The 26,099-nt window shown below is 45.4% G+C and overlaps 3 protein-coding genes across 5 annotated transcripts in view; 1 reads left to right on the top strand and 2 right to left on the bottom strand.

The window, feature by feature from the left end:
- TTC21A (tetratricopeptide repeat domain 21A) overlaps nt 1–2,605 on the top strand; it is a 31,256-nt gene extending 28,651 nt beyond the window's left edge. For all 3 annotated transcript variants that reach the window (XM_083703943.1, XM_083703942.1, XM_083703941.1), the window contains 4 exons: nt 837–1,061; nt 1,199–1,319; nt 1,855–1,922; nt 2,430–2,605. In XM_083703943.1, coding sequence (XP_083560069.1) covers nt 837–1,061; nt 1,199–1,319; nt 1,855–1,922; nt 2,430–2,507 — 492 coding nt within the window. In that variant the 3' untranslated portion in view covers nt 2,508–2,605. The remainder of the gene's footprint in view (nt 1–836; nt 1,062–1,198; nt 1,320–1,854; nt 1,923–2,429) is intronic.
- The window catches only part of LOC310827694 (uncharacterized protein), a 940,809-nt gene that overhangs the window by 693,556 nt on the left and 221,154 nt on the right, over nt 1–26,099 (bottom strand). The gene's annotated exons all lie outside the window — the stretch shown is intronic.
- The window catches only part of CSRNP1 (cysteine and serine rich nuclear protein 1), a 37,379-nt gene continuing 30,608 nt past the window's right edge, over nt 19,329–26,099 (bottom strand). Inside the window, exons 4-5 of the mRNA XM_083704148.1 lie at nt 25,274–25,570; nt 19,329–23,508 (exon numbers count right to left, since the gene is read on the bottom strand). Of these exons, the coding sequence (XP_083560274.1) occupies nt 22,468–23,508; nt 25,274–25,570 (1,338 nt within the window). The 3' untranslated portion in view covers nt 19,329–22,467. The remainder of the gene's footprint in view (nt 23,509–25,273; nt 25,571–26,099) is intronic.

Genomic DNA, 26,099 nt, shown 5'->3' with positions numbered 1-26,099 from the left:
AAATCTGCGTGTTATAGAGGGAAAAATACGGTATATTGCTATCTCATAGATGAGACTCCTTAGAGATTATGGGAGTTGTAGTCTAAAATAACTGGAGGGCCTCAGGTTGGGGAAGGCTTCTGTATAATGACAAGCTACACCATGCAGTTTCTTTTGCGTGAGGTAGCAACATTTTATTTTTTCCGCACATACTGTATTTTCTGGCGTATAAGACTACTTTTTAACCCAGGAAAATCTTCTCAAAAGTCAGGGGTCGTCTTATATGCCGGCTACAGCAGCAGCTCCTGCAGCAGCTCCCCACCAAAGGATAAAACGACAGCAAATTAAATCAGAGGACACCAAACTCTCTAGATGAAGCAGAAATATGCTTGGAAAATGGTCCCAGAAGCCCCCAGCCACTGGGAAGTGGAGTGGATCTCCGAGCCGGACTGGAGATTGGTTTTTTAAATTTTTATTTGGTGTGCATTAGAAGAGGGGTAGTCTTATACGGCGAGTATATCCCAAACTCTATATTTTAACTGGAAAAGTTGGGGGGGGGCATCTTATACACCCAGTCGTCTTATACACGGGAAAATACGGTATATTTTCTTCACACCACTACTTTATGCCCATTTACGTAATGCACCTAAATCTTCAGTTTATTCAGATGGGATGCATAATCTGTTGCTACCCTTAGTCTGGTAGGCTCCTCACTGTTAGAAGGCCAAGACACTGGTGTTCTCTTACTTCATAGATTTCATATGCAAAATGATCTGTGATTATAAAAGAAAAGTGATGACAGTTAGCTGAATTGTTCATTTTAAAGACAAAACTTGTCTTTTATATATCTAAATCAGAGGGACAGCGTTTCAGCCGTTTTAGCCGTGTCTCAAGCATACATGCTTCTTAAGCAACCACTCAAAGCCAGGAACCAGCTGAAGCGCTTGATGAAAGCAAAATGGAGTTTGACAGAAGCTGATGACTTAGAGAAGTGTTGGATTTTGTTGGCAGACAGCTACACTGCATGTGGGAAGTTTGACTGTGCAGTTGAGCTAGTGAAGCGCTGCTTGCGGCACAATAAGGTAAGAGGCTGGGAGTCTATTATAGTGGCAGAAGCACTTCCCTCTGGATTGTGCTCTTAGAGAAAAAAAATGCTTAAAGAAAATACTAACAGCCCGTGAGTGATTTGTTTTTGCACTATAATTTTTTTTCTTTTAAGTCGTGCTCTAAAGCTTATGAATGCTTGGGATATATCGCAGAAAAGGAAAAGGCCTACAAAGATGCTGCAGCCAATTATGAATTAGCTTGGAAACATAGTCACCAAGCAAATCCTACTGTTGGTAAGTCAAAAAAGTTATTGCTTTGGTTCTATATCTTTGTGCTGAGGCAACAGTGAAATTGCTCTCAACCAGTTGTGGAAAATTGAGAGTCTAGCAGAAACAGAAGTACATGTGCAAAATACTAAAACAGTAATATTATTCCTGTTATCAGTAATATTATTTCTTATACCAGTTACCACCATACATATTGAACAGTACATTTTATAACTCTCCAGTTTAATAAAATATCATTTTGATCTAGTTTCTGCTTGTTTAATTTGCCAGGTTTATGATTCTTACGGTGCAATCCTGTGTATATCTAGGTTAGAAGGAAAGCCCAGCTCCCAACTGTGTATAGGATTGCAACATTAACTAGTCATTGCATAGTTTTCTGATGTTATGCATGGTAATTATCTTCAGATTATTTTTTAAAAGCACTGAAGACATTAACTGCCCTTCCCACAAAATCTTTTCACCGCATCCATCATTTACTATTTTGTTTTTAGTTAGCAATAGATATTAAGCAGAACACTAACCTTTTCCTCTCTTGCTGTAGGATTTAAACTTGCTTTCAACTATCTAAAAGATAAGAGATACGTGGAAGCAATAGATGTGTGCCATGATGTAAGTTTTCCAAACATAAATCTGTAAACACAAATCTGCTTGCTATAGACCAGAATTTTCAGTTTTTACTCTCAGGGCACCCTATTGCCCTTGATTTTGCAGTCATGCAACCCACTATGATTTTGCTCTGAAACCCCTCCGCCCAGCACAAAACTGAGGGTATGTCCAACACTTTCTTGCAATTTCACATAGCTGCAAAAAACTGACTTTCAATGAAGCTAGTCTGCCTTCCCTGATCTTTTTGAGAAAAACGGCAAGCTTCTTTGTTCCTAGGAACACAAGGCTGGATCTATTGTAAGTTGCACTTAGTTGTCATTGATATCAGCGAGACTTAAGTCAGGACTAACTTGATTCATTGATTTCATGGAGATTAGCCTGGATCAGATGCAGAGTTTGATAGCTGCCAAATTGTGGTTGATTAATATTAAGAGAGTTTTTAAAATGTGTTAAGATATTTATTTACAACATTTTTTTAAAAGCTAATCATTAATTTCTTGTTTATTAAAGGTTCTGAAGGCATGCCCAGAATATCCAAAAATTAGAGAAGAAATTTTGGAAAAGGCTCAAACAGCAATTAAACCTTAGAGTGTTGATTATATCACTCCTGCGCTATCTAAAACTCAGTCAGTGGAGTTTGAACATAACACCATAATTTTCAATAAAGTTGTCTTGTGCAGTTTAAAGCAGCTTAATTGGTAGTATTACAAGCTGCAGTAGCCCTTTGCCAAAGTAGCTTACTGGGAAGGAAATTGGCTTTAGCTACGATTGCTAAGTAAGCCTATCCAATTAGGATTCAAACCGTGACTTTTGTTTGAATGGGCTGCCTTGGTCCCCTGACCATGGCAGAGTGTCTTGCATTTTGCCTGTCAAGCTGGCTGATGCTCCATCCAGTGTTTCTCAGCCTTGGGTCCCCAGATGTTGTTGGACTACAACTCCCATCATCCATGACCACTGGTCCTGCTAGCTATGGATGATGGGAGTTTGTAGTCCAATAACAGCTGGGGATCCAAGGTTGAGAAAGGATGCTCCCTACACACCTTACATTTAAAGCACATGACATTTAAAGCACATGACCTGAAGAATCCTAGGAACAGGTGCTAAGGTGGTGCAGTGTGAAGAGGGCTAAACCATTGGGGGGGGGGGGGTTATAAAGTCCCTTCACTTGCCCTGAATTTGAATGGATATCCTTCAAATTTAAATCTCCCTTCACCAGACCACTTTTTCATTTATGAATAGTGTTGAAACGAGCTATGAAAAAGAAGGGGGAAATGAACGTATTTTTAGTTCCAACTGCTGTTAGCTTCAGAAAGTTAAGGTTTCTGATTAAAATAGGTAGGATGTAAAAGTGCTTAACCTGGTCTAGATGATTCCTAGAGTATCCAAGAATTGATACTTGACATTATAACCATCACTGTTTAGGACAAATGCTTAGGCACTGGATCCTGGCTTTCAAACTTGTCATGACTGATATTAAGTGTGGCCATTCAACTTCATTTTCAGCCTGAGCAATCCTCTCTTCATCTGTTAAAAAGGAAATCAGATGGCAGCTTTAGGGGCCCAAAGCTGCGAGAGATTGTTGTTTGTACATAAAAGGGGATTACAGATCCCCAAACCCTGAGGCAATGCCATCGGAAGCCTGCGGTGGGAGGCCCTCAGCCCTTAAATTAAACTTCGCTTTCTTGCTGTTTTTCTTTCTTTCTGTCTGTCTTTAAGAATTGAGCACTGGCGCCATTTGGAAAGCAGAAAAATTCACTTTTCCAAGCATACCAAAGGCCCTTCTGCACAGTACACTACAGCAACTAATGTTTGCCAGGAAGAATACAGGAGGCTGTGGCCAATCCCATCTCTTCAATGAACATACCTGTAGGATACATGCATTTTTAGACACCTGTTGATCACATTCACAATTTTAGGTGGACAGTTACAAAATTGTAGTGGAATAGCCTTACCAGCCAAACAAATTAATGATTAATTCATTCCACAGTTTTCAGTGCATTTCCCCATCACTTTCCAAACTGCATAAAGTGAAGCTGCTTTTTAAAAAGTGGATTTGCCTTGAGGTAACTTACTTCCAGTGGGACGCGGGTGGCGCTGTGGGTAAAAGCCTCAGTGCCTAGGGCTTGCCGATTGAAAGGTCGGCGGTTCAAATCCCCGCGTCGGGGTGCGCTCCCGTTGCTCGGTCCCAGCGCCTGCCAACCTAGCAGTTCAAAAGCACCCTCGGGGCCAAGTAGATAAATAGGGACCGCTTACTGGTGGGAAGGTAAATGGCGTTTCCGTGTGCTGCGCTGGCTCGCCAGATGCAGCTTCATCACACTGGCCACGTGGCCCGGAAGTGTTTCCGGACAGCGCTGGCCCTCGGCCTCTTAAGTGAGATGGGTGCACAACCCTAGAGTCTGTCAAGACTGGCCCGTATGGGCAGGGGTACCTTTACCTTTACCTTACTTCAAGTAAGCATGCACAAGTTTGTGTGTTAGCATAGGTCCCAGTCCTTTTCCATTTCTTTCCTTTCCCTAGATCTGTTGCCCAGCCTGACATTCAGGAAGTCAGAAATTTCCTTCTGAATCAAATTCTAGATTGCGCAATAAAATATGTACCCCAACAAATTATGCAACATGATGATAACATTTTGCACATTTGTCTGAGTGGTTTCATTTATCCCAGTCGCAGAACCTTTACAGCAGGGGTCAGCAAGCTTTTTCAGCAGGGGGCCGGTCCACTGTCCCTCAGATCGGGGGGGGGGGGGGGGCTGGACTATGAAAAAATAAATGAACAAATTCCTATGCCCCACAAATAACCCAGAGATGCATTTTAAATAAAAGCACATATTCTACTCATGTTTAGGGAAGTTTTTAATATTTAATGCTGTACTGTTTTTAACACTTGATTGGGAACCGCCCAGAGTGGCTGGGGAAACTCAGCCAGATGGGTGGGGTATAAATAATAAATTATTATTATCATAAAAACACCAGGCAGGCCCCACAAATAACCCAGAGGTGCATTTTTTTATATAAAAAGGGCACATTCTACTCATGTAAAAACACGCTGATTCCTGGACTGTCCGTGGGCCGCATTTAGAAGGTGCTTGGACCAGATCCAGCCCCCAGGGCTTAGTTTGCCTACCATTTTTTACACTTTAAGGCTTTCTCAAAGCCAAACCACATGCTGCAGTACCCCTGTGTCTCTTTAAACTCAGAAATCTGCTTTGGGAAGTAGCCGTGTGTCAGACGGGGGGGGGGGGGGGGGGCGGGGAGAGAAAGAAATGTGCTTGCAAGAGCAAGTACACACTTTAAAGCTCATCACGGGAGCTAAAATCACTTGAGGGCAGTTTGAAGTGGGAAGAGAGCAGCTGGGGAAAGGATTGAACACCTCAAAACAGTTTTTCTATTTTTTTTTAACCCACTAAAATTGCTTCAAAGATGTTATGCACAAATGTCTGCGTAGTGTGAGAAAAGGATGCCATTTCCAACTCATGCCACTAGGTGGCGATATCACTACACAAAAGTACTCCTTAAATAGAAACATCAACACTGAATGATATATGCAGGTGCCACACTGAGTTATACTTTACTGCTGTGTGTTTGGGAATGACGGGGAACTGCATTAATGAGGATTCATTGCCTTGCTTCCAAATATTATCCCAGGATTGATAATATTTAGTGAAAGGTGGACTCTCCCAAACCTAATTTGTAACCGGTCAGTTCAAAATGGATTAAGAGGATGTCTACTGGACACCCTCAACTCCACCTTTTTAAAATGGGAAGGAATCAATGGGAGCTCCTGCCTGCACCCCTCCTGACCTGAAGAACCTCCTGATCGCAGGAGGGCTTGAACTCTAGTGAATGTGCCTAGAGATTAATAATAATAATAATAATAATAATAACAATAATAATAACAATAATAATAATAGAATCATAGAGTTGGAAGAGACCACAAGGGCCATCGAGTCCAACCCCCTGCCAAGCAGGAAACACCATCAGAGCACTCCTGACATATGGTTGTCAAGCCTCTGCTTAAACACCTCCAAAAAAGGAGACTCCACCACACTCCTTGGCAGCAAATTCCACTGTCGAACAGCTCTTACTGTCAGGAAGTTCTTTCTAATGTTTAGGTGGAATCTTCTTTCTTGTAGTTTGGATCCATTGCTCCATGTCCGCTTCTCTGGAGCAGCAGAAAACAACCTTTCTCCCCCCTCTATGTGACATCCTTTTATATATTTGAACATGGCTATCATATCACCCCTTAACCTCCTCTTCTCCAGGCTAAACATGCCCAGCTCCCTTAGCCGTTCCTCATAAGGCATCGTTTCCAGGCCTTTGACCATTTTGGTTGCCCTCCTCTGGACACGTTCCAGTTTGTCAGTGTCTTTCTTGAACTGTGGTGCCCAGAACTGGACACAGTACTCCAGGTGAGGTCTGACCAGAGCAGAATACAGTGGCACTATTACTTCCCTTGATCTAGATGCTATACTATTGATGCAGCCCAGAATTGCATTGGCTTTTTTAGCTGCCGCGTCACACTGTTTGCTCATGTCAAGTTTGTGGTCAACCAAGACTCCTAGATCCTTTTCACATGTACTGCTCTCAAGCCAGGTGTCACCCATCTTGTATTTGTGCCTCTCATTTTTTTTGCCCAAGTGCAATACTTTACATTTCTCCCTGTTAAAATTCATCTTGTTTGTTTTGGCCCAGTTCTCTAATCTGTCAAGGTCGTTTTGAAGTGTGATCCTGTCCTCTGGGTTGTTAGCCACCCCTCCCAGTTTGGTGTCATCTGCAAATTTGATCAGGATGCCCTTGAGTGCATCATACAAGTTGTTGATAAAGATGTTGAATAAGACCGGGCCCAAGACAGAACCCTGTGGCACCCCACTATTATTATTATTAATAAATAATAATAATTTATTATTTGTACGCCGCCCATCTGGCTGGGTTTCCCCAGCCACTCTGGGCAGCTTCCACAGAGACCAAAAATACACTAAAATGTCACACATTAAAAACTTCCCTGAACAGGGCTGCCTTATGATGTCTTCTGAATGTCAGGTAGTTGTTTTTCTCTTTGACATCTGGTGGGAGGGTGTTCCACAGGGCGGGCACCACTACCAAGAAGGCCCTCTGCCTGGTTCCCTGTAGCTTTGCTTCTCGCAATGAGGGAACCACCAGAAGGCCCTCGGCGCTGGACCTCAGCATCCGGGCAGAACGATGGGGGTGGAGATTAAAATCATTGCTTAGTGCCCTAGCAAACAGACGGTTGTGGTCCAGCAGTTTTAGAGGGTAAACCCACCTCAAAGGTTTCAGAAGCACCTTGAATATTTTAAGCCAGGAATGAGCATTTTCCGGCCCCTTGGTCACATTTAGCAGTGGGCAACCTTACCAGGGCCTGCGTGCCAGCAGTTGGCAGGACCAGAGGCAAACGCAGCTGTTTGACCAGGGAACAGGAGGAGTTGCTGGGGAGAGGCCAGGCAGGTGTGCATGGTGCAATCGGCGCTCTTCAGGCATGCAAACCTTTTGCACTGTCAGCACAGCAACATCCGCAACAAAATGACAGTCTGTATCCCCCCCCCCCACATTTAATATGTATTTACCATATTAAACCATTAAAAAAATCAATAATAATTATAATATGGATTTACCATTTCAATGAAAAAACCTGCTAAATTAAAAACAGCTTTCCAATCCCCCAGCTGTGACATCTGAATTATCCACATGGAGGCACCCTTAGTTTTTGACCCCGGCATTAGGATTTTGGTTGCTCTTTAGCAATTAATATTATTTATACTAGAGCACAATGTACTTCATTATTGTGGCCATTAGAGGCCACTGAGGATCCCTAAATTACTACTGTTATTTAAATGTATTACTCCTGTACATTTAATCCGCTGTTGGACAAGACGTGCTCTTCCTTCCTTCTTTGTTCTTGAGAGAGGGGGGGTGAAGGTGGGGAGACAGACATCTGTTATTGGTAAATGGATTTCTTCATGGTTTGCGGGAGGAGCAGGACTTTTAACAATCCCTGCTACAGAAGGTTGGGCGTGTAGCTGGGAGTTGCCCAGTGCATTACCATGGCAACGCTGAAGCAAATATAAATTGTTCCTATGGTTACTTCAAGCAAAGAGGCGCATAGCTGATGCAAGGAGAGCAAAAATACCTGCAGCTCTCTAAACTGAGTTGGATGTTACCTTGGGGAGCAGGCGAGGCTAGTGGGCTCTCTGTCTAGTGCCTTTAATGGCCACGCGTCAGGCAGAAGTTCTACTGTTTGAAGTTCCAGAGTTTGACAGCTTCCCCTTATCTGTAGAAGCCAAAAAAAGGAAAGCTATCTGCACACTTGTTGAATCTCAGCCTCAGAGTCAGTAGAGACTGGAGACAGTGTGATCAGGATGAGAGGAACTCGGACACTACCAAACATCAATCCCAAATATATGGAAACTCCCAAAGTTAAGTTACACTCTACCAAAGGTAAGGTAAAGGGACCCCTGACCATTAGGTCCAGTCGTGACCGACTCTTTACCTTCCCGCCGGAGCGGTACCTATTTATCTACTTGCACTTTGACGTGCTTTCGAACTGCTAGGTTGGCAGGAGCAGGGGCCGAGCAACAGGAGCTCACCCCGTCGCGGGGATTTGAACTGCCGACCTTCTGATTGGCAAGTCCTAGGCTCTTTGGTTTAACCCACAGCGCCACCCGTGTCCCTCGACACTCTACCAAAACAACCCCACAAAATGAGCTGAATTTGTGTTGGCTTCAGTGCTTGCTTAATATTGCTCAGTCTAATAAAATAACACAGTACAACCGTACCTTGGTTCTCGAACAGAATGCGTTCCGGGAGTCCATCCTGCAGCCAATCAGAAGCTGTGCCAGATGTTCGGCTTCCAGAAATCGTTCGAAAACTGGGACACTCCCTTCCGGGTTTCCATCATTCGGGAGCCGATTTGTTCGGGAGCCAAGGTGTTTGAGATCCAAGATACGCATTTGCATACACACCGTACAAGATCCAAGGTACGACTGTATCTAAGTTAAGGCTGGAATCCTACACCCACTTGCCACTTAACTCACAGGCACTTACTCTTGAGTAGACCTTTATTGGACTCGCCTATTTCATTTAAACTCTGCTAGGCCATGAAGTTTACTAGGTTATATTCAGTCCAGTTGTTCTTGCTCAGGCTGATCTACTCCTAGGGCTGTGGTGAGAACAACTTCTCTGAGCTTTCCGAAGGTCTCCTGGAGGAGAAATTATTATTATTATTACCCACTCTGTGCGGCTTCCAGCAGAATATTAAAATACAATGATTCTAACAGTATTAAAAGCTTCCCTAAACAGGGCTGCCTTCAGATGTCTTCTAAAAGTCTGATAGTTTATTTCTTTGAGATCTAATGGGAGGGCGTTCCACAGGGCGGGCGCCACTACCGAGAAGGCCCTCTGCCTCGTCGCCTGTAACCTCACCTCTTGCAATGAGGGAACCGCCAGAAGGCCCTCAGAAATGGACCTCAGTGTCTAGGCTGGACCATGGAGATGGAGATGCTCCTTTAGGTACACAGGACCAAAGCTGTTTAAGGCTTTAAAGGTCAGCACCAATGCTTTGAATTCTGCTCAGAAATGTACTGGGAGCCAATGTAAATCCTTTAGGACTAACGTTATGTGGTCCTGGTGTCTGCTCCCAGTCACCAGTCTAGCTGCCACATTCTGGATTAGTTGTAGTTTCCGGGTCACCTTCAAAGGTAGCCCCACGTAGAGTGCATTGCAGTAGTCCAAGCGGGAGATAACCAGAGCATGCACCACTCTGGCAAGACAGTCCGCAGGCAGATAGGGTCTCAGCCTGCGTACCAGGTGGAGCTGGTAAACAGAAGAAAGGAGCTTCAGAAACACAAAGTATTCTCTGAACCCCTGCCCCCATGCATCAAATATTTTTCTTCTTGCATGTTTTCGGTCCTGTTCACTGCTGCAGCGGATCAGGAATCGCATTACAGACATGATGATGTTCCAGGGCCACATAGCCATTCAGATCTGAACACATCATGGTGGCACAAAGGCAGTTCAGAGTGAGAGCAAAGCACCAGCTGCTAGGAAGGGGTCAAATGCAGTGAACACAGCCCCTCCACAAGGATAATTTTCAGCATGCTGTGATCTAGTATACTATGTACATGCAGGTGTGAACCAGGCCCCTGAGTCCTCCTTTTGTGAGCCAGATTACAGTCCCATCCCTACCCTGCCAGCCCTTGCTTTATATAAACCCCTTATTGAGCGAAGACTACTTGTCACTTTTATTTGGCTCTGAAACATGATGAACGCACCTAAGGTGATGTGTAGAAATCTGGCACCTAGAGGACTCAAATTCAGCACCTTAGGTAACAAACACCCTAGAAACGCCTTTGGAACAAGTGACAATAAAGCTTTGTTTATTTAAAAACAACAACATACATTGCCAGTAGCAATTTTGTCCAGATAGATAAGGAAAATCCATTTCAGACCCTGCTAGAAAAAGCAAGGAAATTGGTCCGCTTGTTTTCTGAAACTTAAGTTGGGGAAAAGTGGCTCACATACAACCATCCCTGCAGAGGCTTTAACACAAAGCAGGCTGAAAGGCCAATCAAATCATGCAGCCAGAAATAATTTTTCAAATGAACCAGAGTGCTAACTTGCAGGATGTATTCTGAAGTGCAGAACTGCGTTATCCTGACAGCGGAATTTTGCTTGGAGAGGGGCAGGCATACAGAATGTAACCCAGTCTTGGAAGAGGGAGGGAGGAGGAAATGAGTTCAGTTCATATTTTAAGGAGAACTTCCTTAATTTGCTCTTTCTATAATAACACATGCACTGAAACATAGCCATCCTTTGAAATCTGCATTTTTCATAATTTTGCAATGCAGTTTTTTAGCCATGCAATAGGTACCCAAAGTATGCCTGAAAGCCAATATATAAGTGAAGACAACATGCAAAAAGAAGAAGGAAGTAAAGCGTTAGATTAAGGAAATCTACTTTGCAAAACTGTATATGGGGAGAATCACACGTTAAAAACTTCCCTGAACAGGGCTGCCTTAAGATGTCTTCTGAATGTCAGGTAGTTGTTTATCGCTTTGACATCTGCTGGAAGGGCGTTCCACAGGGCAGGCGCCACTACCGAGAAGGCCCTCTGCCTGGTTCCCTGTAGCTTTGCTTCTCGCAATGAGGGAACCGCCAGAAGCCCCTCGGCGCTGGACCTCAGCGTCCGGGCAGAATGATGGGGGTGGAGACGCTCCTTCAGGTATACTGGACCCAGGCCGTTTAGGGCTTTAAAGGTCAGCACCAAAACTTTGAATTGTGCTCGGAAACATACTGGGAGCCAATGTAGGTCTTTCAAGACCGGTGTTATATGGTCTCGGCGGCCGCTCCCAGTCACCAGTCTAGCTGCCGCATTCTGGATTAGTTGTAGTTTCCGAGTCACCTTCAAAGGTAGCCCCACGTAGAGTGCATTGCAGTAGTCCAAGCGGGAGATAACCAGAGCATGCACCACTCTGGCGAGACAGTCCGCAGGCAGATAGGGTCTCAGCCTACGTACCAGATGGAGCTGGTAAACAGCTGCCCTGGACACAGATTTGACCTGTGCCTCCATGGACAGCTGTGAGTCCAAAATGACTCCCAGGCTGCGCACCTGGTCCTTCAGGGGCACAGTTACCCCATTCAGGACCAGGGAATCCTCCACACCTGCCCGCCTCCTGTCCCCCAGAAACAGTACTTCTGTCTTGTCAGGATTCAACCTCAATCTGTTAGCCGCCATCTCCATAACTGCTGGAGAACTGAACTTCAAAAAAAATGAAAAATATGAAACACAGAGAAACCAAAATTGACAGGTTCACCTGTCCCTACCTAGGAAGCACATTCAGATACAGTGGTGCCTCAGGTTACATATGCTTCGGGTTACATACGCTTCAGGTTACAGACTCCGCTTACCCAGAAATAGTGCTTCAGGTTAAGAACTTTGCTTCAGGATGAGAACAGAAATCGTGCTCTGGCAGTGTGGCGGCAGCAGGAGGCCCCATTAGCTAAAGTGGTGCTTCAGGTTAAGAACAGTTTCAGGTTAAGAACGGACCTCCGGAATGAGGTACCACTGTACAACACACATTACTGATACACTATCAATACATAAAGTTCTCCATTACTTTACTCAAACGCGTCCCTTAATATATTCCTGCTTTGCAGACAGTTAGACTAGATGACTCTTGGGAGTGTGCCTTCTAACTCTAAAGTTCTATGATTGCAAGATTGTGCTTGGAAAAGCATGCAATTAATTGTGGGGCAGGCGTGTCTTCTTTTTCCTCTTTTCTCCTGGCACCAAGAGGGGGGGGGTGAACTCTGACGCTCTCTTTTCCCCTGGCCACCTACTGTTTGCTGCATGGCATCAATCTGCAGAGACCTGAATGCTGCATTCTGTGAATTGTCAGAAGGCGCCAGCAAGTTTAATACGTTATTATAAAGGGGGGGCGGGAAGGAGAGAAGGGGGGGGGGGACTCTGTTAAACAGTAACGCTTGTTCCCCGAGCCTGGCCACCCAGAAATGATTTCAGCCACTGGATTGTTTTCAAGAAGCTTCGACCTCCTTGTCAGAACAAAATGCTGCGTGGGGAAGAGAACAGGAGAGCTTAACAAATCCAGCTACTTCTCTGTTAGACGACAGCACACTCACAAATGAGATTATGGCTAGACTCTTTGGAGATCTGTCTAGTCTAGCATCCTGTTTCCAACAGTGCACAGCTGGATTCTCCTTTCTCACTGTCTCCAGCACCTGGTATATGGAGATAATGTTGTGTCTCAACAGGGGGGTTTCCTTTATTTACGTATTTAAATTGATACCCCACCTTTCCCTCCAAGGAGACCAACAACATCCCTGTGAGGTAGATTAGGCTGAGAGGCAGCGACTGGCCCAAGGCCACCCAGTGAGCTTCAGGGACAAATGCGGATTCGAACCCTGGCTCTCTTATCAGTCATGGCTAATCACTGTTGATCAACCTACTCCACATAGAGAGTGTGTGGTTTTAAAGATAAAGGGACCCCTGACCATTAGGTCCAGTCGTGACCGACTCTGGGGTTGCGGCGCTCATCTCGCTTTATTGGCCGAGGGAGCCGGCGTACAGCTTCCGGGTCATGTGGCCAGCATGACTAAGCCACTTCTGGTGAACCAGAGCAGTGCACGGAAACGCCATTTACCTTCCCGCCGGAGCGGTACCTATTTATCTACTTGCACTTTGACGTGCTTTCGAACTGCTAGGTTGACAGGAGCAGGGACCGAGCAATGGGAGCTCACCCCATCATGGGGATTCGAACCGCAGAGCTTCTGATCGGCAAGCCCTAGGCTCTGTGGTTTAACCCACAGCGCCACCCGCAACTGGTCCAAGGCCACCCAGTGAGCTTCACGGCCAAATGGGGATTCGAACCCTGGCTCTCTTATCAGTCATGGCTAATCACTGTTGATCAACCTACTCCACATAGAGTGTGTGTGCTTTGAAAAAGGGCCAAATGGAGTGGATTTTGCCACAAATAACGGCAGGAGATTCCACAAATTCATTACACATTGCACGGGAAATCCTGCATTTTGTTCTTTTCCAGTTTGAAACGCACCCCCCCCACTGCCTTTGGGACGCGGGTGGCACTGTGGGTTAAACCACAGAGCCTAGGACTTGCCAATCAGAAGGTTGGAGGTTCGAATCCCTGCAACAGGGTGAGCTCTTGTTGCTCGGTCCCTGCTCCTGCCAACCTAGCAGTTCGAAAGCACGTCAAAGTGCAAGTAGATAAATAGGTACCACTCCGGTGGGAAGGTAAACGGCATTTCTGTGCGCTGCTCTGGTTCGCCAGAAGCGGCTTAGTCATGCTGGCCACATGACTCGGAAGCTGTACGCTGGCTCCCTCGGCCAGTAAAGCGAGATGAGCACCGCAACCCCAGAGTCAGCCATAACTGGACCTAATGGTCAGGGGTCCCTTTACCTTTACACTGCCATTGCCATCACAGGCTATCCTGGACCCCCCCCTTTCTTTCCCTCTTCTACAGCTGGTCATTCTCCAAAACGCACCCCTAGCTGCCTTTTCTCTTTCCTTTTGGAGAAGACCTCTTAATCTGCAGCCTGCATTGAAATACAGGCATGACCCAGTGCTGGAGTATACTGCTAATTCAATTTTGGGGCACAAGATTATTTGCAGAACACCACACGCTTTGCGATTCTAATCTCCTCTGCTAATTTAACTGCTGTCTGCCTAGGGCTCTTCGGGTATTGAATCCCCCTGCTCTTCATTTTTTCTGCAGACACAAAAACTGGCGTAAGACAGGGCAGAGCTGCGGCAAAAATCTGGCTGCCAAATCCAGCTGCAGAATTGTCAAAACATTTATCCAAGGAGGAGCCTTCAGTCAGCTTTTAGGTGGTGTTGGGCCTGCGGTAGCTAAAGCACATATTGGTGCCCACCCTGGGCGATTATTCTAGTTCTGGAAATTCTCTTATTGCCCCTCTGCACTCCCTAAGCCTTAACCTCAAAATCCAGTACAAAATTGACAGGAAGGATTCGAAACCTGCGGGACCAGAGATTTACAGAAGACTGGAAGAAGTATATGAATTATTTGAAGAGCAACTGTAATCAACAAATTACGCTAGTAGGACTACAAGACGTTTTGTAAGGAGAAATATATGAAGTATTACAAAGTATAAAAAGAGAGATACTGGTTATGAGTTTGAAATGTAATAGGGAAGATAAGAAATGCATACTGAGAGATTAGATTGGAAAATTTTCAGACAGGATTGATGGAAGTCAAAAATTTGAATAAGATGTAAAAGTATGTTTAATTACTGTTGAAAATGATATGTTAAAAAAATTATATTAAAAAAAACACACCTCAAAATCCAGTACTAAACTCGGGAATGTCAACGTCCTGTGCTGCTCAGCCATGTCAGTGCTCAGAGGAGGGAAAAGCCAGCCAGCCAACCATCCGAAGTCTCAGGGGGGTACTTGCCTGGAGGCAGAGCCCGTATACAAGGTTCAGTCCGGTCCTAAGGTCAGGAATATAATAATTCATGATAATAATAATGATTTATTATTTATACCCCGCCTATCTGGCTGAGCCTCCCCAGCCACTCTGGGCAGCTTCCAACCAAATATTAAAATACAGTAATACATCAAACATTAAAAGCATCCCTAAACAGGGCTGCCTTCAGATGTCTTCTAAACGTTTGGTAGTTGTTCTCTTTGACATAATGGTGGGAGGGCAGTTTCACAGGGCAGGTGCCACTACCGAGAAGGCCCTCCGCCTGGTTCCCTGTAACTTGGCTTCTCACAGGGAGGGAACTGCCAGAAGGCCCTCAGCACTGGACCTCAGTGTCTGGGCTGAACGATGAGGGTGGAGACGCTCCTTTTTTTTATAATATTTTTATTAAGTTTATGAAATACAGAAAAAAAGAATAGAAGACAGATATAAGGAATAAAATAGAAAAATTACAAATTTCCATGTTCTTTTTTTCCAAGTCTAGTGGACTTCCCCGCATCCTCCAAACCCTGCATTCTCTGCGATACAGAACATCAGCAATTTGTTAACTTGTTTCAATACTTATTGTATCCTTCATTTTATCATGTTACCTAATTTCAAAGATGTTGTAACCCCAATCTTATACATTTTCGTTTAAACACAATAAAGTTATTTCATTATTCTACCTCTGACTTCTTGTACCTTAATTTCCATTTCATTAATTTACCATTGCTGAAGCTAGAATTTCCTAGAGGGTGCATTTTTTAACATTTGTACAGCTTATAATGTTTTTTCAAATAGTCCTTAAATTTTTTCGAGTCCTCCTCAATTGTTTCTTCTCCCAAGTCTCGGATTCTGCCAGTCATTTCGGCCAGTTCCATGTAGTCCATCAACTGCGTGTGCCATTCCTCCAGCGTGGGTAGATCTTGTGTCTTCCAATGCTTTGCAATCAGGATCCTTGCTGCTGTAGTGGCATACATAAAAAAAGTTCTATCTTTCTTAAACACTCTCTGGTCCACCATGCCCAGAAGAAAGGCCTCCGGTTTCTTAGGTAAGGTAAATCTAAGTACCTTTTTTAGTTCATTATGAATCATCTCCCAAAAGGCCTTCACTTTCGGGCAAGTCCACCAGAGGTGAAAGAATGTCCCTTCCGCCTCTTTACATTTCCAACATTTATTGTCAGACAGGTGATATATCTTAGCAAGCTTGACTGGGGTCATGTACCACCAGTAGAGGGTGGAGACGCTCCTTCAGGTATACTGGACCGAGGCCATTTAGGGCTTTAAAGGTCAGCTTGGAAAAGTACTGGGAGCCAATGTAGGTCTTTCAAGACCGGTGTTATGTGGTCTCGGTGGCTGCTCCCAGTCACCAGTCTAGCTGACGCATTCTGGATTAGTTGTAGTTCCCGGGTCACCTTCAAAGGTAGCCCCACATAGAGCGCATTGCAGTAGTCCAAACGGGAGATAACCAGAGCATGCACCACTCTGGCGAGACAGTCCGCGGGCAGGTAGGGTCTCAGCCGCGTACCAGATGGAGCTGGTAAACAGCTGCCCTGGACACAGAATTGACCTGCGCCTCCATGGACAGCTGTGAGTCCAGAATGACTCCCAGGCTGTGCACCTGGTCCTTCAGGGGCACAGTTACCCCATTCAGGACCAGGGAGTCCTCCACATCCGCCCGCCTCCGTTCCCCCCGAAACAGCACTTCTGTCTTGTCAGGATTCAACCTTAATCTGTTAGCTGCCATCCATCCTCCAATATCTCAGTTCAGGTAGTCAGATGATCTGGGGGGGGGGGGGGTCAAGAAAGGTGAGGGTCCAAGGTCGCACGAAACAGCAAGGTCTGGCCAGGAACGACGAATGTTGTTTCCAGCAACTGATTTGAGGCTGGAAACCCTCCTTAAGAAAGCTGGAGCCAGGTGGTTCTTCTCAGGAGCAAGAAGGCTGATCACCCGCAGGTGGAGTCACTCTGCCTTTTGCTCCTTCAGGCTGCTGCTCAGCAGGTGAAGTTGACTCCTGGCCCATGTCAGGAACAAGGAGAAAAGTAAGGCTGTGCACACAGCATACATTTAAAGCACACACTCTTAAGAATCTTGGGAACTATAGTTTACCTGCAGAGCTACCAATTCCTAGCACCCTTAGGAAACTACAGTTCCCATGACTCTTGGGGGAGAGTGTGTGTTTTAAGTGTGTCGTGTGAATAATAATAATAAAATAAAATAATAATAATAATAATAATAATAATAATAATAATAATAATAATAATTTATTATTTATACCCCTCTCATCTGGCTGAGTTTCCCCAGCCACCCTGGGCGGCTTCCAATCAAGTGTTAAAAACAATACAGCATTAAATATTAAAAACTTCCCTAAACAGGGCTGTCTTCAGATGTCTTTTAAAAAGAAGATAGCTGCTTATTTCCTTCACATCTGAAGGGAGGGCGTTCCACAGGGCAAGTGCCACTACCGAGATGGCCCTCTGTCTGGTTCCCTGTAACCTCACTTCTCGCAATGAGGGAACCGCCAGAAGGCCCTCGGTGCTGGATCTCTGTGTCCGGGCTGAACGATGGGGGTGGAGATGCTCCTTCAGGTATACAGGACCGAGGCCGTTTAGGGCTTTAAAGGTCAGCATCAACACTTTTTGTGCTTGGAAATGTACTGAGAGCCAATGCAGATCTCTCAGTACCAGTGTTATGTGGTCTCGGTGGCCACTACCAGTCACCAGTCTAGCTGCCGCATTCTGGATTAATTGCAGTTTCCGAGTCACCTTCAAAGGTAGCCCCACATAGAGCGCATTGCAGTAGTCCAAGTGGGACTGAATGTAACCAATAAGGGGTTCAAGGGGTGGCGACTTTAGTCCAGATTCACCTGGTGTTTTATTGGCCGGAGGAAAACCTGCTCAAAATTACCGTGTTTTCCCCATCTATAAATCAAATACTTTGATGCAGCAAAGTCAACGCATCTACTAGCGGTGTTAATCCGGATTGGTTGACCTGTGTTAGAACAGAATAGTGGGTCTACGAAGTTGAAAACATAAGAGTTTAGGATTTGATATAGTTACAGGTAGGTAGCTGTGTTGGTCTGCCGTAGTCAAAATAAAATTTTTAAAAATTCCTTCCAGTAGCACCTTAGAGACCAACTAAGTTTGTTACTGGTATGAGCTTTCATGTGCATGCACACTTCTTCAGATACACACAGATTCAGGAACTAAGTACCGTATTTTTTGCTCTATAAGACTCACTTTTTCCCTCCTAAAAAGTAAGGGGAAATGTTTGTGCAACTTATGGAGTGAATGCAGGCTGCGCAGCTGTCACAGAAGTCAGAACAGCAAGAGGGATTGCTGCTTTCACTGAGCAGCGATCCCTCTTGCTGTTCTGGCTTCTGAGAGTCAGAATATTTTTTTTCTTGTTTTCCTCCTCCAAAAACTAGTGCGTCTTGTGGTCTGGTGCGTCTTATACAGCGAAAAATACGGTATTTACCCTCTCAAAGGAAAGGCTAGGCTAGCCAGAAAAGGCAACCAGATAAGGCATTATCAGGTATCCTGGCAGACAGGAGAGAAGCAACACACTCAAATTTCTGCTGCAGACCACCTCTTTCTGTTATGTATATATGTATATTGTTTTGGGGGGTGGTTGGGAGCAGGGGACCCTGTTGCAACAGTTTAATAAAGATCAGCCTTACTAGCTGCTTTGCTTCTCAATATTCCTTGGTTGGGCCTGTGTTATTTACTCTTACCAATAGAAAACCTACGTAAGGACTCTATATGGGCTCTTGGGTAACCCGTAAGGGATAAAGGAGCAGTTTTTTCTTAGAGCACCTAGGAACAAAGAACCTGTAATGGTTCTAGGGGTTGCTCGTGCGTAAGCCGGTGCAAACACCTGGCTGGGTTGCCTGAGTGAACCTTTTCTGTCCGGACAGCCACTCACCCGTGGCTGCCTCAATCGCTGGCAGCATCCGTCAGTGGGCGTTTCTTAAACTTCTTCCAGCTAAGAAGCTCTTTGACGCCTAGTCTCCTCCTACTCTCTCTGCGCGAAAGCCTTCTGCGCAAGGAGGGCGTAGGCAGCGGAGGACCTCTACTCTCCCCGCTGGTCCCCGGCAAGGAGTCATGGGACCGCCTCGCCGCTTCCCCCATCTGCCCCCCTTCTCCACTGGTGCTACGCAGATTCTCTTCCCCAGAAGATGGGCTGCCTCTCCCCATCCCGGGACGCTCTCTGGAATCCCTCTGGATTTTGCTCTCTCCCTCTGGCCCTGATGTCAGTTCCCTGACAGAACCCTTCACCCCCATTCTGCCCACACACAACCCAGAAATCGGCAGCCCTGAATGGCAAGTTGTGAAAACAACCACGGCCGGGCCTTTTGCCGGGCAGAGATTAGATTTCCACTTATCCGCTTCTCCCCCCCACCCCCCCATATGTCGAGAAGGAGCACACGCACCAAATATTCCAAACCGAAAAAAAGAGTTTGTTTTATTGAAAGTGTAATGAAATTTTCTTCATATTGCTTGTATGAAATGAGAGACAGCAGCTTATAGGCAAAAGGATGCTTTTTTTTGTTTTACAAATGAAAATTTGGGGGAAAGGGGTTAAAAATAAAAGTATTTTAAACTGGTACCTTTCGGCACCGTTAAGCACTATATATATATATATATATATATATATATATATATATATATATATAATCACACGCACGCACACACACTGAGAGAAAGCAAACATAAAGCTGTTGAAACCAAAGAGTTTCAATCAATACATTAGATAATTACAGATTGTGTCAATAAATACCCAATTTTGTTTTTCAGGTTTTTCTCTCTTTTTCTTTTTTTTTAAAAAAGAAGACAGTTTGAACAGGCAACATTTTATACAAGGTACAGAAGGGGGAAAATATATATATCTATTTACAAATCAGTGCACCCTGGGGCGAGTAGGAGCAGGAAGTTGGCACCAACAAAAACGAAACAAAGAAATGAATAAATTAGAGGGAGGAGGATCATGAAGGCAGGAGGGTTTTTCTAACACCCTCAGTCTCCCAACATTCATTTTAAAATGACGTATGCAAAGGAACGCAGGAATGTTCTAAAAATTGTTGCTTTAGTGCCAAAGAACGAAAAGAAAAATAGAAAAAGCAGTACCAAAAAAAAAACCCACCCCCAAATGTGTCAAAGCATTTTTTAAAAAAAAAAAGTAGGCTGAGGTTTTTTTTTTATTATTTTAAAATAAGACTCCCACAAATTAAATAAAAAACGGTGTATATATACGTATGTATAGTTTAAAAAGTTAAGCAGATGTTTGAAGTTTTATCACAGTGGGATAACCCCTTTGCACTAGATAGATGCCAGATTATTCTGTAGACATTTTCTCTTTACCACGCAGGTTTGTTAAAGGGGGGGGGGGACCCCTCTTTGCATAGACCAGATGGGGCAAAGTCTTTCCAACCAAAAGGTTCCCATGTGGAAGGAATTCCGGGTGCTTTGTACATCTCTGGGAGGTCAAAGTGCAGGTCTTCCAATCTCAGGAGAGGCAAGAATTCCATCTATTTCCATTAACGAAGCTTAGGCCACTTTTTTAAAAAATAAAACCCGAAAGCACAGCCACTAGGCCCAACCATCAGGTTAACCAACAAAATCCTAAATGTCAACTTTTCATGGCCTAAGGGTATTCTAGTGAAAACCATCTTTGACCTGTTCTGGTAAGTAGGATTCTAGTTCACTAGAGAATAATCTTTGAAAGAAAAGGTGCACAATTTATCTGGATGATTCTGCCTTCTCCTACTAATAGCGCCATGGGCAGTCTGTACTGAAACTGGAGTGGCCTGGCTAAAGATTGTGGGTTAAGACCCTCAAAGATATCCCAAAGCACCCCGAGGCTTGCAATCACAGTCTTTTGCTCCCCACTGCACCCCCCTTTTTTGCAATTTTTGCTCTTTCCATTCCTCTAAAAAATTGCAATCTTGGCAGCTCCAGAATTGGTTCCTCTATATATTCAGGCAGCATAGTAATAGATCAGATTGGTTCTATCAAAAAAATCTCATGGCCAAATCCTTAAGGACATTAAATAAATTACAAAATAATTTACCACACCATTTTAACCTTTCCTCTCTCTTCTTTAAATAGTTCATACTATTCTCTCTCTCTTCATAGTTCCCGGCCTCCTTATAATTGCCCCTGGCAGAATTATGGACATCGCACACAAAAGAACGGAACTGTAGTTTCATTTTTCAAATGCTTATAGCGACATACAACCTTGTGGTGCGACGCTGGAGTGCTGCGCCACACGGCGCTGCAGTCATGCATGGAGAGTGTCTTTCATGCTCAGCTGCAGCAGCCAATGTGCTGCATGCTCAGAAATTCAAAGGCTCTCCTACACCACAGGTGTGTGACCCACAGAGGCCCTTTCACTTGCACCATTTGTGGCAATGACACTCCCCACTTCCCCATTCGTATCTGCACTGCAAAGCTACTGCACAGATTTGAAAACAGACCTCCTAATGGTAACCTCTGTGGTCCACAAAGGAAGAAATGGAGCCCCATAACTCTTGAAGCTTCCCTGGCTCCCATCACGCCCAAGCCAGCAATGATGGGAGTCCTAGTCTGGCAACACCCAGAAGGTCCACAATCTCTCCCTTCTCTGATCCAAGAAGAGGGGCTGGGGAATCTCTCAAGGAGTCTTCTCAACTCTCTCCTAAGATGACTTAGGAGTTCCATTTAGAAGCCCAGAATGGTTTGTAGTGTGGATATGGGGCTTATGCAAAAGACAGGGGATGGGGGATTCTACTTGAAAGTATAACAACTCCTCAGTGTTTTAACCATGAGGGGAAAATGGGGCACCTGAACCAAGAGACCCATTGAGGCAGGCTTGGGCTATTTGCAGGTCCTTGATAAACCACAGTCCTACCCAGGCATGAACACGAAATAAATAAATACAGATATATTATGCAAAAAAAAATGATTGTGCACATAATACATCCGAGGTATGACTAATTTAAATAAGATTCGGCGCTCAGTTCAAGCTTCGAAGGCTACTTGAAAACTGTGGAGGTTTGCAATAAATAGAGGGCATGGGGGGAATCATGTATATAATAGTGTGTGTTGTGTCATTTATTCCGCTTCCTTGTAAACCTCTTCCCATTTAAGCAAGAGCAAACTCTTCAGCAAATCCTTCCCCCCACAATAAATATAATTATATATACTTAGACTTCCCAAAGTAGCTTGAGAAAATGGTCTGCAAACATTTGAAAAACGTTCACAGAAGGTGCTTTGTGGAAGAGCAACGCATTTCTCACGAGGTCTTTCCCCGCCCCCTCCCTTACGTGCCCCCACCCCAAAATACAAAATGCAGGTAAATTGTGTTTAGCAAAAAATTGTCTTCCACCCCTTCCCCACCCCCAACGCCGAGTTTTTTGCACAAACAGCAAGAAAACCGATTGCAGCTGCAGAGTTTGTTTTGTCTCCTTCCAAAGTATCTGAAAAAAGGAACAAAATATTTCGTAGCATTTCCTTCTCTTCCGGGAAGGGGTTGGCAGTTTCTTGCGGGGGTTTCCCCCCTCCTCGGCTTTTCCCAAAAAAAACACACCCCAAAAGCATTTAAACCTTCACTGTTTCCATGAGAGAGGACTTAATGGCATCTTCTAGGAGCTGATTGTCTGTAAAAGGCGCAGGGGTTTCTGGGACAGATTCGGACAGGCCAATGAGGGACTCCAGAAAGCACGGGCTCTGATCCCCGGGCTGGGGCAAGCTGGGGAAATTCGGCAACTGGAGCTGTAGCGCCGAAAAGTTGTCCAGGTTCTCGTACTCCTTCAGAGAATTGTAAAGGGGTCCAAGGTTGTAGTCCGAGAAGGACTGGAAGAAATCCAGAGAGTCCGAGGAAAGGCTCAGATCCATGTAGCTCCTTGAGCCTTGCTCCATTGAGACGACGGCGGAGGAGGAAGAAGAGGGGGCACAGGAAGGAACACCCACAGCCTGGGCAGCCCTAGGCAAAGTTTCCTCCAGAAAACAGCTCACCCCCTGGTTGGCGTTCTCGTCCAAACACCCCGTGATGTTCAGCGAATGGCTCAGGGGGTGGCCAGAGCCAAACTTGTCGGTAGCGCACTGGTTCTCCACATCCACGCTGAAGAAGCCGGTCGGGTGGAAGGAGCTCAAGTTGTCCTGGCAGTTGCTAGCGGCGCTGCTTTCGTCCTCCGTGTCGGAGTCGTTGAAGTGGAGGATGCGGGCCAGGCCGTCGTCGTCCACGTCCGACTGCGACTTCTCGGAGGGGACGGCCTCGTACGGCTCCTCCAGGTCCTCGCTCTGGTTGGATGACACCGAGGAGTCGGTCATGTCGCTGCTGCAGCTGTTCTCGCCAATGGCCTCCAGCTCCGTGCTGAACTGGAAGGCGGGCGCCAGCGGCACCGTCCTCTCCTCAAATGCCGCCTTGCCCACGGGGCACCCGAAGGGGAGCAGCCGGTCCCGGAAGAGGGGTTCGGGCTCCGGGCTCCGCTCCGGGCTCGGCTGGTTCTTCTCCAGCTCCAGCTTCATGATGGTGTGGATGAAATGCGTCTGCACCCGGGCTTGGTTGAACTCGATCCGGCCCTCTGTGTTGCCGCAGCCGTCCTTCGTGCAGCCGCAGGGAAACGACGTGTGGTCCATCTGGGGAGCAGAGGGGCTAGATGTTAGTCACACGGTCTCTACCTTTAAGCCTGACCTTTTATTAAAAAAAAACAAAAACCCAACAAGGACCTGCTCATAACTGGTTCAACTGCTTGCTTTTAGCCTGTCAAATCTGACACATGCATTTTTCTTTGTTTTATTCAACAAAATATTTAAGGAAAGGGCTTTTCATAACGCTGGGCTGCTATTCTTCTGGCGGTTCCCTCACTGCGAAAAGTGAGGGTACAGGGAACCAGGCAGAGGGCCTTCTCGGTAGTGGCACCCGCCCTGTGGAACGCCCTCCTTTCAGATATCAAGGAAATAAAGAACTACATAACTTTTAGAAGGCAGCCTGTATTGGATAGTGCTTAATGTTTGATGTTTTATTATCTTTTCATATGTACTGGAAGTTGCCCAGAGTGGCTGGGGAAACCTAGCCAGATAGGCCGGGTATAAATATAACAACAGCAACAATTCTACACTTCCCTTCAACAAAGGTTCGCAGGGTGGTTCACAAGATAAAAACCATACAAGATAAAAACACAAAGAAGTAATGAAAATAACACCCAAACACCCCCTGTGTTTTAATACAGCTGCCAACACACCTGTGACTTCTACATGTCTGGAGAGGCTCACCTAAGCAGTAACATTTTAAGCAGGTACCAGAGAGAGAAGACTGAAGGTGCCCCCGCCAGGTGTCAATCACGTTCAAGCCAGTGCAGACAACACTGGGCTAGATGGCCAAATTGGCCTGACAGAGTATAAGGCTTCTTTTGCACCTATGCCCAGCTTGGCACAGAGGAACAAGGTGGAGCTGCAAACTTCTCTGTGTCCACACTTGCTGGGAGGGTAGCAACACGAGACAGGGCCCTTTCAGTGGTGGCTCCCAGTTTATGGAATGCTATCCCTAGAGAGGCTCACATGATGCCATCATTGCATGTCTTTAAGGGCCAGGCAAAAAACATTCCTCATTGCCCATGCTTTTTGGCCATTAAATAATCTACGGCCTGTTAAAAGCTGAAATGGTGGGGACTGTGTTGGTTTATATTATGCTTTCATTGTTATGCTTGGTACGATGTGTCCTTAATGTTGTACACTGCCCTGGTAAAGGGTGGTTTATTAATTAAATTGATAGATAAAAACAGTGTGGAAAGGCTGGCCAATATCTGTTTGGTGGGAGAACTGCCGTGTCCCATCTGCCCTCTGGGCAAAAGCAGCTGCTCACGCCAGCATCCTCCAAGGCTTTTTGCTCGTCTTGAAGCTTCTGACCTTGACCCTGTATACCTGAAGGAGCATCTCCACCCCCATCATTCAGCCTGGACACTGAGGTCCAGCTCTGAGGGCCTTCTGGCGGTTCCCTCACTGCGAGAAGTAAGGTTACAGGGAACCAGGCAGAGGGCCTTCTTGGTAGTGGCTCCCGCCCTGCACAACACCCTCCCACCGGATGTCAAGGAAATAAACAACTATCTGACTTTTAGAAGACATCTGAATGCAGCCCTGTATAGGGAAGTTTTTAATGTTTGATGTTTTATCGTGTTTTTAATATTCTGTTGGGAGCCGCCCGGAGTGGCTGGGGAAACCCAGCCAGATGGGCGGGGTATAAATAATAAATTATTATTATCATTCCTTCTCAGGCCCAACATACCAGAAGCAGCGGAAGACCAGCTTCTCCCAGGGCAATGTCCGCTTTCCCCACACTGGGTCCAGTAAGCCCTCTTCCCTGCAAGTAAGCTGGCCACGAAGGCCCCTCCTCACACACACACACCTGACATTTAATGCCCGCCAGGCTGCAGCTACACGTCTCGGGGTCGCAGAACTCCTGGCAGTCGCAGCCGCAGTCTTCCCGGGAGAGGCGGATGCTATGCAGCTCCCGCTTCTCCTCCTTGTCAATCTTCTTGACACCCATGGCTTTGAGCAGAGCTCGCCTCTTCTTGGCCGGGTACGGCTGGAGGAAGAAGCCGTCTTCCAGCTCGGTGGCACTGGCGTCGATGTCATCGTCAGAGATATCTTCTGTGGTGAGCTGGTTGGCTTCCTCCGACTCCTTCGTACCGTTCATGGTGAGCTGTTTGGAGAAACGCAGAGAAAACTTGTGTAAGAAGCAGAAGCCTGACGGCCGCCATCTTGAAATCAGAAATCCCTCCTTGTTGTCCAAATAATCTTTATTAGTTTTCCGGTTACAAACTCCACATAGACATAATGTGTTGCATTTTACATTTATACTTGCTCCTAAGTGCTGACTTCCCGCCTTCCTTCTTCTGGTTTTTTGTATCACATATAATTTTATCACATTATTTTCATCCATTTGGTATACTGTTACTCATTTTCCATATTTGTCCATAGTATATCCATAAACAAATAAATCCTCCTGTTTATACAATTCTTGTTGTCTGTCTGTATTTATTTATTTATTTATTTACAACTACTGTTAGTTGTCTTAATCTCCTTATACATTTTGCTTCTTATTTTCATTATCCATCACTTTTCTTAATCTTTCCCATTATGAGGTTTATTTCCAATTCTACTAGTTTCCCCATTTCATCTTCTTTCCTATATACGACATAATTTTCCCCCATTCTTTTTGAAATGTTTCC

The sequence above is a fragment of the Podarcis gaigeae genome (genome assembly GCF_964106915.1).
Source record: "Podarcis gaigeae genome assembly, chromosome: 12".
NCBI lineage: Eukaryota > Metazoa > Chordata > Lepidosauria > Squamata > Lacertidae > Podarcis > Podarcis gaigeae.
Note: the sequence above shows the minus strand (reverse complement) of the source record. Positions and strands in the feature narration are given on the sequence as shown.